Source organism: Chiloscyllium plagiosum, chromosome 3 (genome assembly GCF_004010195.1).
Source record: "Chiloscyllium plagiosum isolate BGI_BamShark_2017 chromosome 3, ASM401019v2, whole genome shotgun sequence".
Taxonomy (NCBI): Eukaryota; Metazoa; Chordata; class Chondrichthyes; order Orectolobiformes; family Hemiscylliidae; genus Chiloscyllium; species Chiloscyllium plagiosum.
Genome location: NC_057712.1, coordinates 79,355,039 through 79,367,821, shown reverse-complemented (window position 1 = coordinate 79,367,821; position 12,783 = coordinate 79,355,039). Strand labels below are relative to the sequence as shown.

At 42.9% G+C, this 12,783-nt stretch overlaps 1 protein-coding gene across 6 annotated transcripts in view; it reads left to right on the top strand.

Annotated features, from left to right (window-relative positions):
* The window catches only part of LOC122546175 (amine sulfotransferase-like), a 120,593-nt gene that overhangs the window by 59,090 nt on the left and 48,720 nt on the right, over nt 1-12,783 (top strand). For all 6 annotated transcript variants that reach the window (XM_043685007.1, XM_043684993.1, XM_043684981.1 and 3 more), the window contains one exon: nt 5,008-5,168. In XM_043685007.1, coding sequence (XP_043540942.1) covers nt 5,027-5,168 — 142 coding nt within the window. In that variant the 5' untranslated portion in view covers nt 5,008-5,026. The remainder of the gene's footprint in view (nt 1-5,007; nt 5,169-12,783) is intronic.

Below are 12,783 nucleotides of genomic sequence, written 5' to 3'. Positions count from 1 at the left end.
TCTGAGGTCAGGTACTCTTGAGTTTTCATCATATTGGTCAATGTTGACCATCAAAAGGCCAAGTGCATCCCACTGAGCAATTTGTCGGCTAAAATAAGAAGTGGGTCTTGTCGACCTAACTCCAGGCCTGCACATCATAAAAATGGATTTTAGCAATGAGCATTGTTAAGTTAGGTGAGTATTTTAGAAATGCCCCTAATGTAATAAGCGCTGGTATATTAATCAACTGACTCCCTTCTGACTCCACAAGCTTTGGTAGATTCAGTAATGCCAGTTGTCAGCACAATCATATCTATTTACTTGTTTTCAAGATTACTGAACCTGAGCTTTTATTTTTCCATTTAGGTCGCTTAATATCACCTCCTGTTACTTTCAAGCTCAGTCTAAATTAGTTCCAGATATTATTTACATATTTTGTGATATGATTTTCCATCTGGTGATGTGGTGTTCATTCTTCCCTAAGGCAGTTCGTGAGACAATTCACTGGTTCCTACAAAACTGCTTACTTCCTATTTGCACGATTTTAATCAGAAATGAAACTCATTGTCATGATTATTGTTTCATTGCCCTTTGATTTTTTTTTCATTTCCTGTCTGAAAGTTCAATCCACAGATTTCCTTTCCCTGATAGATATCCTGCCAACATGAGTTTGAAAATATTAGCAGGAGTATGAAGAAAATAAGATAACTGTGCTCCTTACTAGTGTTTTTGTCTTTAAGAAGCAATTTTCAAGCAAGTTTTCAGTACGGATATTTGTTCTGTGAAGAATTGATCCCAGAGTATAAAGTCATAGAGATGTACAGCATGGAAACAGACCCTTCGGTCCAACCCGTCCATGCCGACCACATATCCCAACCCAAACTAGTCCCACCTGGCAGCACCCATCCTGTATCCCTCCAAACCCTTCCTATTCATATATCCATCTGAATGCCTCTTAAATGTTGCAATTGTACCAGCCTCCACCACTTCCTCTGGCAGCTCATTCCATACACGTACCACTCTCTGTGTGAAAAACGTTGCTTCGTAGGTCTCTTTTATATCTTTCCCCTCTCACCCAAAACCTATGCCGTCTAGTTCTGGTCTCCTCGGCCCCAGGGAAAAGATTTTGCCTATTTATCCTATCCATGCCCCTCATAATTTTGTAAACCTCTACAAGGTCACCCCTCAGCCTCCGATGCTCCAGGGAAAACAGCCCCAGCCTGCTAAGCTTCTCCCTATAGCTCAAATCCTCCAACCCTGGCAACATCCTTGTAAATCTGTTCTGAACCCTTTCAAGTTTCACAACATGAGGAAGACAGGAAGAGAAAAATGTGCTGAGTAGATGAAGGATGAAAGGTGGAAGGATGGCCACGTGAAGGTACGGCAAGACACAAATTCTATCTTCTGAGGAAGTGGATCTGTATTCACATTGACCTGAAGAATAAAATGTAATTAATGCAAGTGATCCTGCCAGAAAAAACAAATGTTTTCTGCATTTGTAAAGAAATTAGTTAGCCTAAAACCTATACCAGAACAAACCAGTTAGATTCACACTCATTTATTATGTTGAAGGCTTGCAAAACAGTTGTCTTGCATTCAAAGTTTGTGAGAAGATTTGTAGCTCGGGTGCTCATTGTTGTGGTTCTGTTCGCCGAGCTGGGAATTTGTGTTGCAGACGTTTCGTCCTCTGTCTAGGTGACATTCTCAGTGCTTGGAAGCCCCCTGTGAAGTGCTTCTGTGATCTTTCCTCAGGAATTTGTAGTGGTTTGAATCTGCCACTTCTGGTTGTCAGTTCCAGCTGTCCGTTGCAGTGGCCGGTATATTGGGTCCAGGTCGATGTGCTTATTGATTGAATCTGCGGATGAGTGCCATGCCTCTAGGAATTCTCTGTTTGGCTTGTCCTATAATAGTAGTGTTGTCTACTACTATTATAGGACAGCACTACTATTATCGGACAAGTCAAACAGAGAACAGCCAGGGAATTCCTAGAGGCATGGCACTCATCCACAGATTCAATCAATAAGCACGTCGACCTGGACCCAATATACAGACCACTGCAACGGACAGCTGGAACTGACAACCGGAAGCGGCAGAGACAAATCACTATAAATGCCGGAGGAAACATCACAGCTTCACAGGAGACTCCCAAGCACTGAGGATGTCACCTAGACAGGGGACGAAACATCTGCAACACAAATTCCCAGCTCGGCGAACAGAACCACAACAACAGTTGTCTTGCATGCTATTACTTCACAGCATTCATATATCAGTTAGGTTAGAATGGCATTGAGCTTCAATCAGGGCCAGTCTGAGGAAAGTTAAAAATCACACACACCAGGTTATAGTCCAACAGGTTTAATTGGAAGCACTAGCTTTCGGAGTGCTGCTCCTTCATCAGGTGGTTGTGGAGTACACAATTGTAAGACACAGAATTTATAGCTTCCAAATAAACCTGTTGGATTATAACCTGGTGTTGTATTATTTTTAACTTTGTACACCCCAGTCCAACACCAGCTCCAAATCAGTTTGAGGAACAGTTGTGATTTCCTGGTACACTCCATACCCTGAGACATTATAGAAGACTCCCCAACTCCTGTTGTCACCAGAGTTAGATGCTCGACTGAAATAAAAGCGGCAGGAACTATGGGTGAAGTCAAGAATCCTTGACTGCGCAACATGAAAACTTTTTTTAAAAAACCCCAAAAAACTGTGGATACTTGAATTCAGAAACAAAAACAGAAATTGCTAGAAAATCTCAGCAAGTCTGCCAGCATCTGTGGAGAGAAAGCAGAATTAACATTTTAGGTCTTGTGATCCTTCTTCAGTTTTGAAGCGTTCTGAAGAAAAGTCACTGGAGCGAAACGTTAACTCTGCTTTCTCCTCACAGTTGATGTCAAGCTTGCTGAATTTTTCCATGAAACGTTTTGTGCATGATACTGAAGCTGTCATTCTGACACCTACTTTCACTTAACATTATGTGCCTAATTTTTAGTAATTTGTGCTTTAAGCTTTAAGCAGACATTTCTCATTTTTTGTTTAGTCTGAACCCAGAGGGAGAGATGGAGGTCAGAGAAAACAACAGGGCTTTCAGAGGCATCCTCCTTTTCCCCATCTGTGCCTCTATTTGTCCTCAGATTAGGGCAGTAAGCAGCTCTCCCTTGGTTTTTCCATTGAGAAACTGGCCATCTTTCTAGTTCACTGTGAAATAAACTGATTGGGGTGATGGTGAGTTGAGGCTTTGAAATGGCCATTAATTGATCACTTAAGAATGATAAGTGTTGGCAGGTTGAGAAAGTCACCCAAGGAACTTTGTTCTCAGAATATAATTATCAAGACTGCAGGAAGGCAGTGAGTTTCTCTCCAAGACTACATTGCCTCATTATTTCCCCTTCTTACCACCCTGGTAGGGAATTCTGCCCAAGGGATTAGAAGCTGCTCAAGTATGGATCATGGATCTTCATCAGATGGGCCAAAGGCCTGAGGAGCAGCAGCTGGAGTTTAATTCAGATAAATGCGAGGTGCTGCATTTTGGGAAAGCAAATCTTAGCAGGACTTGTACACTTAATGGTAAGGTCCTAGGGAGTGTTGCTGAACAAAGAGACCTTGGAGTGCAGGTTCATAGCTCCTTGAAAGTAGAGTTGCAATTAGATAGGATAGTGAAGAAGGTGTTTGATATGTTTTCCTTTATTGGTCAGAGTATTGAGTACAGGAGTTGGGAGGTCATGTTGCAACTGTACAGGCCATTGGTTAGGCCACTTTTGGAATATTGCGTGCAATTCTGGTCTCTTTCTTATCGGAAGGAATTTGCAAACCTTGAAAGGTTTCAGAAAAGATTTACGAGGATGTTGCCAGGGTTGGAGGATTTGAGCTATAGAAAGACACTGAAAAGGCTGGGGCTATTTTCCCTGGAGCGTCGGAGGCTGAGGGGTGACCTTATAGCGGTTTATAAAATCATGAGGGGCGTGGATAGGATAAGTAGACAAAGTCTTTTCCCTGGGCTGAGTGAGTCCAGATCTAGACGGCATAGGTTTAGGGTGAGAGGGGAAAGATATAAAAGAGACTTAAGGGGCAACTTTTTCTCGCAGAGGGTGGTACATGTATGGAATGAGCTGCCAGAGGAAGTGGTGGAGGCTGGTACAATTGCAAAATTTAAAAGGCATCTGGATGGGTAAATGAATCAGAAGGGTTTGGAGAGATATGGGCCGGGTGCTGGTAGTGGGACTAGATTGGGTTGGAATATCTGGTCAGCATGGACACGTTGGACCGAAGGGTCTGTTTCCATTCTGTACATCTCTATGACACAGTTCACCACTCGTAGGTTTTTTTTACATATTCTAAATTTGCATCCATTTAGTAATCTGTCCATATCCTCTTTAAAACATTTAAATCGTTGCTGAAAATGAGAAAACAAGGTAGGCTTGATCTGAATGATTCTGCTTAATACTGTTCTGACTACAGTAACAAAAGCCAGATTAACTTATTTTTGGGTTAAAAGCCTTGCATAAATCCAATGTTCTGAGGCACATCCAAGGACAGATTTGGAGACGCCGGTGTTGGATTGGGGTGTACAAAGTTAAAAATCACACACCAACAGGTTAAATTCCAACAGATTTATTTGGAAGCACTAGCTTTCAACAACCACCTGATGAAGGAGCGTCGCTCCGAAAGCTAGTGCTTCCAAATAAACCTGTTGGACTATAACCTGGTGTTGTGTGATTTTTAAGTTTGTACAAAAGGACAGAGTTAAAGAAACATTGAGTCTTCAGAGTGCTGTCGGTTGTAAGGTTCTGGATATAGGTTGGGATTTGCCTATGGTAATTTGAACATCTGACAATCTTAAATTGAGGACAGTTAGGGAATAGGCTTGTTAAACTGGCGACTTGGGGCAATTGATAGTAAAATACTCCATTAGGATATAGCCATGTTATTCAGTGATAATCTATATTGAGTGGTGCAAACAAATTGCCTTTTTTCCTCATTTTAAAAGACTTAAAACTGGGTAAGATTGTTGATGTTTGCCTTTTGCAGATTTCTCAACAGTGCAAGAATGTCCAAGACAAACAATTACTACTTTCAGTACAAAGGCTGTAACTTTGTTTCCACTATCTACACGAAAGAACATTTAGAACAACTGGAACATTTTGAAATAAAGGACACAGATGTCTTTATTGTGACGTACCCTAAATCTGGTAAGAAACTTGTTAGTTTCTGCAAATACATAGAGACTCAGAGATGATTATTTGTACTGCTCCTCTTTAACATGACACAAACCTGCCAACAACCTACAACAAAGTATTTAATTTTAAATTAATTCCTTCCCAGGAGAGTTGCATATAGTTGCATTGGTGTTACCTGTTAGAGGTTTTGTAAATGTATTCAATGATCTTTGAAGTTTAGTGAAATTGCTTCTCCTATAAGCTGATCTTATGCTCCCAATCATGGAGTTGATCTTCACAGTTCAATGCTTAATTGTATGATTTATGTCCTTGGATCATTAAATCAAAATTCCTCATGTGAACTGTTATGCTTCAGAGTTTTGCATGTTCCCATGTTCAACTCCCTGATTACTGGAAGGCAGAATAATGGATGATCTGATAGAAAGTTTAAGGTTGTGAAGAAGATCATACAGAGGTAGATGTCGAGGAAACGCCTCTATTTGTATGAACGCTTGGAACTAGCATCACAGGCTGCGACTAAATGCTCTGACATTAAGCAGGTGACTTTATTATTCAATCATGGGTGCAGGAGCACAAACTGTGACAGTGTTTACTGCCCATCCCTAGATGCACTTGACAAGATGGTGGTGAGCTGCCTTCTTGAATTGTTGAGGTCCATTTGGTGTAGGCAGAGCCATAACTCTGTTAGAGACAGACATCCAGGACTTTGACCCAGCAATAGTAAAGGAATAGTATTATATTTCCAAAGTGTAAAAGTGTCCTGCTTGGAGGAGAACTTGCAGGTTGTGATGTTCCCATGTATCTCTGCTGCTATCCCTTTGAGATGGTAGCGAAAGGTGCTATCTCAGGAGCCTTGGTGAATTCTGCAGTGCATTTTGTAGATGGTACACAGCCTATGAGGAGTGTCGTTGGTACATGTTAATGGATGTGACACTTATCAAGCAGGCTGTGTTCTTTAAGATTGTGTTGAGCTTTTCAGGTATTGTTGGAGCTGCATGCATTTAGGCAAATGGGGAGTAGTCCATCATGTTCCTGACTTGTGCCTTGTAAATGTTGGATAGGCTTTGGGGACTCAGGAGATGAGTTATTTAGTGCAGGATTCCTGGCTCATTATTCTTCACCACATGGATAGTCCAGTTCAGTTTCTGGTCATGTGATTAGTGATGAATTCAGCAATATTAGTACCTTTAAATGACAAGGAGTGATGGTTAGATTCTGTCTTGCTTATCATTGCCTGCCTTGTGTGATGAAAATATTACTTGCCATTTGCCAGCCCAGGCCTGGATATTGTCTTAAGTCTTGCTGCATTTGGTCATGGACTGCTTCGGTTTGTGAGGAGTTGTGAATGGGACAATCATTAGTAAACATCTCTACTTCTGACCTTATGATAGAGGGAATGTCATCACTTTTGGAATACTGTACCCACTTTGGTACTCCCTACTATAAGAAGGAAGTTATGGAACTTGAAAGGGTTCAGAAAAAATTTACAAGGATGTTGCCAGGGTCGGACGGTTTGAGCGATAGGGAGAGGTTGAATAGGCTGGGGCTGTTTTCCCTGGAGTAACGGAGGCTGAGGGATGACCTTATAGAAGCTTATAAAATCATGAGGGGCATGGATAGGGTGAATAGACAAAGTCTTTTTGCCTGGATACGGGAATCCAAAACTCGAGAGTAAAGGTTTCAGGTCAGAGGGGAAAGATTTAAAAGGGACCTAAAGGGCAACCTTTTCATGCAGAGGGCAGTGTGTGTGTGGAATGAGCTGCCAAAGGATGTGGTGGAGGCTGATACAATGACAACTTTTTAACAGGCATCTGGATGGGTATATGATTAGGAATGGTATAGAGGGATATGGGCTAAATGCTGGCAAATGGGACTAGATTTATCTAGGATATCTGGCCGACATGGACGAATTGAACCAATGGGTATATTTATGTGGCGAACATTTCTATGACTCTAAAGCAGCTAAAGATGGTTGGCCTGAGGAACCCTGTAGAGATGCCTGGGAGCTGAGATGACTGACCTCCAACAATGACAACCATCTTCCTCTGTACTAGGTATGAATCCAACAAATGGAGACTGTTCTCCCTGATTGGCTCCCAGTTTTTCTTGGGCTCCATGATGTCACACTCAAATGCAGTCTTGACGTCAAGGGCAGTTACTCACCTCTGGAATTCGGCTGTGATTAACCTCCACTCACACCAATTGTAAAAACCTGCTGGGACATGCACCAATTAGGTATTTCTTGTCAATTCATGAGCCTCAGTACTGGAGCCCAGCCAACCTGATACTGCCAGCCAATCAGATGCTCTCAGTCTTGGGGAGCTAATGGGTGTTAATGTAGACCAAGGTTGCACAGCAATGAAGAGCTGTATCATTGTCAAAGAAATATTTTATTGGGGTGGCTTGTGGATTAATTGTCATGGAGAGAGGATATCTGAGGCCACCCTCTTATCTCCATGCTTGAAATATTTTGACCTGCCCCACCTCCCCTCACAACCGGAGAACCTGGTCTCCCAGGCTTCCCGGTTGAGAAAACAAAATCTACTCTTGCCTGCTGGGAAGGCAGGTAATCATGCTGGTGGTGGGATTAGGCCCGAAACTAATTTTTTAATTGACCACTAAGGGCCCTAAAATGGTGGCAGCTGGAGAAGGTTGCGCATGAGCCTTTTTTCCCCAAAGCTAAATTGCTGAAGTGATGGGAAAGGGGTCCATATCTCTCTGGGGCCAAGCTGCCCCATTATTTGCTCTTTCTCCGCGTCCCCATCCTCCTCACCACCACCAGCAAGGAGAGAAATTGTACCCACAGAATATTAGAGTTATAGAGAACTTCACACACAGAAAGAGACCTTTTGGCCCATTGTATCTGTGCCAGTCATCAAACATCCATGTCCAGAGGAACCTCGATTATCTGGCATTCGATTAACCGAACTTCGGATCATCCGAACAAGATCGCAATGTCCCGATGCTGGATAACATAGCCACACATCAATTACCCGGCATTTGATTAACTGAACGAAAGAAACCCTGCCCATGTCCTTTGGATAATCGAGGTTCTTCTGAATTCCACTACCTTTTTGCAGCACTTGGCCTGAAGCTTTGTTTGCAATGGTGTTTCTTCAAGTGCTCATCCAGTTCTTAAATATCTCTTTCAGGCAGTGAGTTCCAGATACTGTCAAAATGGTTACACAACAGAAAGTGGCTATTTGGCTCACTGTGTCCATGTGGCTCACTGCAACAGGTGCTCAGGTAGTCCCACTCCCTTGCTTATTCCCGCAATCTTTCTCTTTTTAGATAATAATCCAATTCCCTGCTGTTAAGGTAGTGGACTTCAGATCCCAGCCACTACAAAATTATCTTTTCTCATATATCGCCATTTGTTCATTCTCTAATCAGTTAACTAGGAGGTACAGCATAAGTAGTCACTTAAATTCAATAGGAAAATCTGGAGAATTGTTATTCAGAGTGGAATGTGAAATTTGCCACAAAAATAAAAAGTTGAGGCAAATTGCAGGCATTTGTTTGGATACTCAACAAAACTGGGGAGAAAGGAATTGAGTTTGTGCTGATAGAGTTAGATGAAGGTGGGAGGAGACATTTTAAGGATGTTTGGGATGCATGATCTGTTTTTGTGCAATAATTCCATACATCTATAAATTTCTCAATGATGTAACGAGATTAGTTGTAAAGCAGAAATTTAATTTATTTGAGCAATGCAACCACATTGAATTAGTACTTAAAAATCCACACAACACCAGGTTATAGTCCAACAGGTTTATTTGGAGGCACTAGCTTTCGAAGCGCTGCTTCTTCATCAGGTGGTTGTGGAGCAGAATCATAGAGCACAGAATTTATAGCACCAGGATTGCAGTGTCATGGAATGTAAAGGATTAGATTAGATTGCCTACAGTGTGTAAACAGCCCCTTCGGCCCAACAAGTCCACACTGACCCTCTGAAGAGTAACCCACCCAAACCCATTTCCCTCTGACTAAAGCACCTAACACTATGGGCAATTTAGCATGGCCAATTCACCTGACCAGCACATCTTTGCACTGTGGGAGGAAGCCAGAGCACTGTGGAAACCCACACAGACATGGGGAGAATGTGCAAACTCCACACAGACAGTTGCCCAAGGCTGGAATTGAACTCGGGTCCCTGGTACTGTGAGGCAACAGTGCTAACCACTGAGCCACCGTGCCACCCCAAGATTAAACAAATTTAGCTTAAGTCTTTCATCTTTTAGAATGATAATTTTAGTTTTGGTTCCTTCATATGTGAATCCCAGAAGTTTTTTAAAGTTACATTCTCAAGATAGCTTTTAACAATAGGTGCCATCTCAGCTCAGGTAATGCATTAAAGGTGTGAAGTTAAAGTCTGTCTGTTTCCCAATCTTAGGTCAGACTGATTCTGTTTCTGAAGTGGGATTCACAGAATTTTGCATGGATTTATGCAGTTTTTGAGCAAAATCAAATGTAAATCAGCAAGTGCAAATTCACCCCACAGACGTGTGTGTGTGTGTGTGTGTGTGTGGGTGTGAGTTAAATGGGGTACAAGTCTGTGAGAGGGTGCATGTGCGAGTGTGGGGTGTGTATGTGTGTGCATATGAGAGAGAGCTTTTATATGAGAGAGGGTCTTCATGGGTCTGTAGGAGGGTGTGTGTGGGCATGCACTTGTGTGAGTGTGTAGTGCAATGGGGTCACCTGTAGTACGACATGAACCAAAGGTCCTGGATGAGACCATCCCCATGGGTACCGAACTTGTTTATTGGCCTCTGCTCGGCCACTTTGTGTTGTTTCCTCTTTCGAAGTCTGCCTTGGAGGATAGTCACCCGGAGGCTGGAGGCTGAGTGTCCTGGAATGCTGAAGTGTTCCCCGAACGGCTGGTTATGTTCACAAAACCACCCAGTCGGGGAACACTTCAGCAGTCAGGACATTCGGCCTTGGACCTTCAGTTGACCATCCTCCTAGGCAGACTTCAGAATACATAACAACGCAGAGTGGCCGAGCAGATGCTGATAGCCAAGTTCGATACCCATGGGGATGGTCTCATCCAGGACCTTGGTTCATGTCGCACTACAGGTGACCCCACTGCATTATAAACTCTCACACACACCCATACTAGTGTGCGCGTGCACACACACACATACATACTCCTGCAGACCCACGCAAACCCTGTCTCATACACAAACTCTCTCATACGCTCACACGTACACCCCCACACTCTTACCCACACACGCACTCTCTCACAGATTTATACCCCATTACACTCTCACACATACACACACACATTCTTTCACATACACTCTCACTCACTTGGTCTCCCCTACACACACATACACACGCATATACACCTTCAATGCATTATCTGAACTGAGATGGCGCCTATTGTTCAAAGCTATCTTAAGAATGTAACTTTAAAAAACTCTGGGATTTGCATATATGAAGGAATTTAAAATGATCACTCTAAAAGATGAAAGACTAAAGCTAAATTTGTTTAATTATTACATTCCATGACACTGCAATCCTGGTGCTATAAATTCTGTGCTCTATGATTCTGCTCCACAACCACCTGATGAAGAAGCAGCGCTTCGAAAGCTGGTGCCTCCAAATAAATCTGTTGGACTATAACCTGGCGTTGTGTGGATTTTTAACTTTGTACAGCCCAGTTCAACACCGGCATCATCCAAATCATGAATTAGTAGGATAGAGATTCAAATGAACTTCACTCAGGATCCTAAACAAAAGCAAGCATTGCTGAACGCTGTCAGAACATTTGCACCTGAGGTTTAGACATATTTCAAGATTTACTTCTAGATTTCTTACAGTTATTAAGAAATGTTTGGAGGGATATTGGCCAAGTGGGCAGGCAGGTGGGCCTAATTTAGTTTGGGATTATGGCTGGCATGGACTGGTTGGATGGAAGGGTCTATTTTTATGCTGCATGCTTCCAAGACACTATAACTGCGGATGCTGGAAATCTGAAATGAAATCAGAGATTGCTGGAGAAACCCAGATATCAAGGTTGCATTCGACTGAGTGTGGCAACAAAGAGCCCTAGCAAAACTGGAATCAGTGGGTATCTAGAGGCAAACTGTCCGGTGGTGAGAGTCGTACCTGACACAAGTAAAGATGGTCATGGTTGTTGGAGGTCAGTCATCTCAGCTCCAGGACATCTCTGCAGGAGTTCAAGGTGGTGTCCTAGCTTTAACCATCTTCAGCTGCTTCACTAATAACCTTCCCTCCATCACAAAATCAGAAGTGGGGATGTTCGCCAATGATTGCACAATGTTCAGCACCAATTGTGACTCCTCAGACACTGAAGCAAACCGTGTTCAAAGGCAACAAAATCTGGACAATATCCAGGCTTGGGCTGCCAAGTGGCAAGTAACATTCGCACCACACAAATGCCAGGGCAATGACCATCACCAATAAGAGACAATCGAACTACCGTCCCTTGACATTCAATGATGTTGCCATCACTGAATCCCCTGCTATCAACATCCTGGAAGTTACCATTGATCAAAAACTGAACTAGACTCACCACTTAAACACAATGGTTCCAAGAACAGGTCAGAGACTAGGAATACTACGGTGAGTAACTCATCTCCTGACTCCTGAAAGCCTGTCCACCATCTACATGGCACCAGTCAGTAGTGTGATAGAATACCTCCCAAATGCCTGGATAGTGCAGCCCCAACAGCACTCAAGAGGCTTGACACCATCCAGAACAAAGCAGCCCGCTTGATTGGCACCACATCCACAAGCATCCACTCCCTCCATCATCAACGCTGAGTAGCAACAGTGCGTGCGATCTACAAGACTCACTGCAGAAATTCACCAAAGATCCTCAGACAGCACCTTCCAAACCCTCGCCACATCCATCTAGAAGGACAAGGGCATCAGATACATGGGAACGCCACCACCTCACATTCCCCTCCAAGTCACTGTCCATCCTTACTTGGAAATATATCATCATTCCTTCACTGTCGCTGGGTCAAAATCCTGGAATTCCCTCCCTAATGGCATTTTGGGTCAACCTTCAAAAGGTAAACTGAACAGTTCAAGAAGGCAGCTCACCACCTTCTCAAGGGCAACTATGGACGGGCAATAAATGCTGGCCAACCAGCACTACCCACATCCCACAAAATGAATAAATAAATAAATAAAAGATCTGGCAGCATGTGTAGAGAGAAAGCACCTTCTCAAGGGCAACTATGGACGGGCAATAAATGCTGGCCAGCCAGCACTACCCACATCCCACAAAATAAATAAATAAATAAATAAAAGATCTGGCAGCATGTGTAGAGAGAAAGCAGAGTCAATGTTTCAGGTCCAGTGACCCTTCTTCAATTCTGGTTCTAGAACTAAAGAAGCAAATCCTAACAGGACTTATACACTTAATGGTACAATCCTGGGAAGTGTTGCTGAACCGAGAGACCTTGGAGTGCAGGTTAATAGCTTCTTAAAAGTATAATCACAGGTAGATAGGATAGTGATGAAGGCATTTGGTATGCTTTCCGTTATCGTTCAGAGTATTGAGTACAGGAGTTGGGAGGTCATGTTACGGCTGTACAGGACATTGATTAGGCCACTTTTGGAATATTGTGTGCAATTCTGGTATACTTTCCAT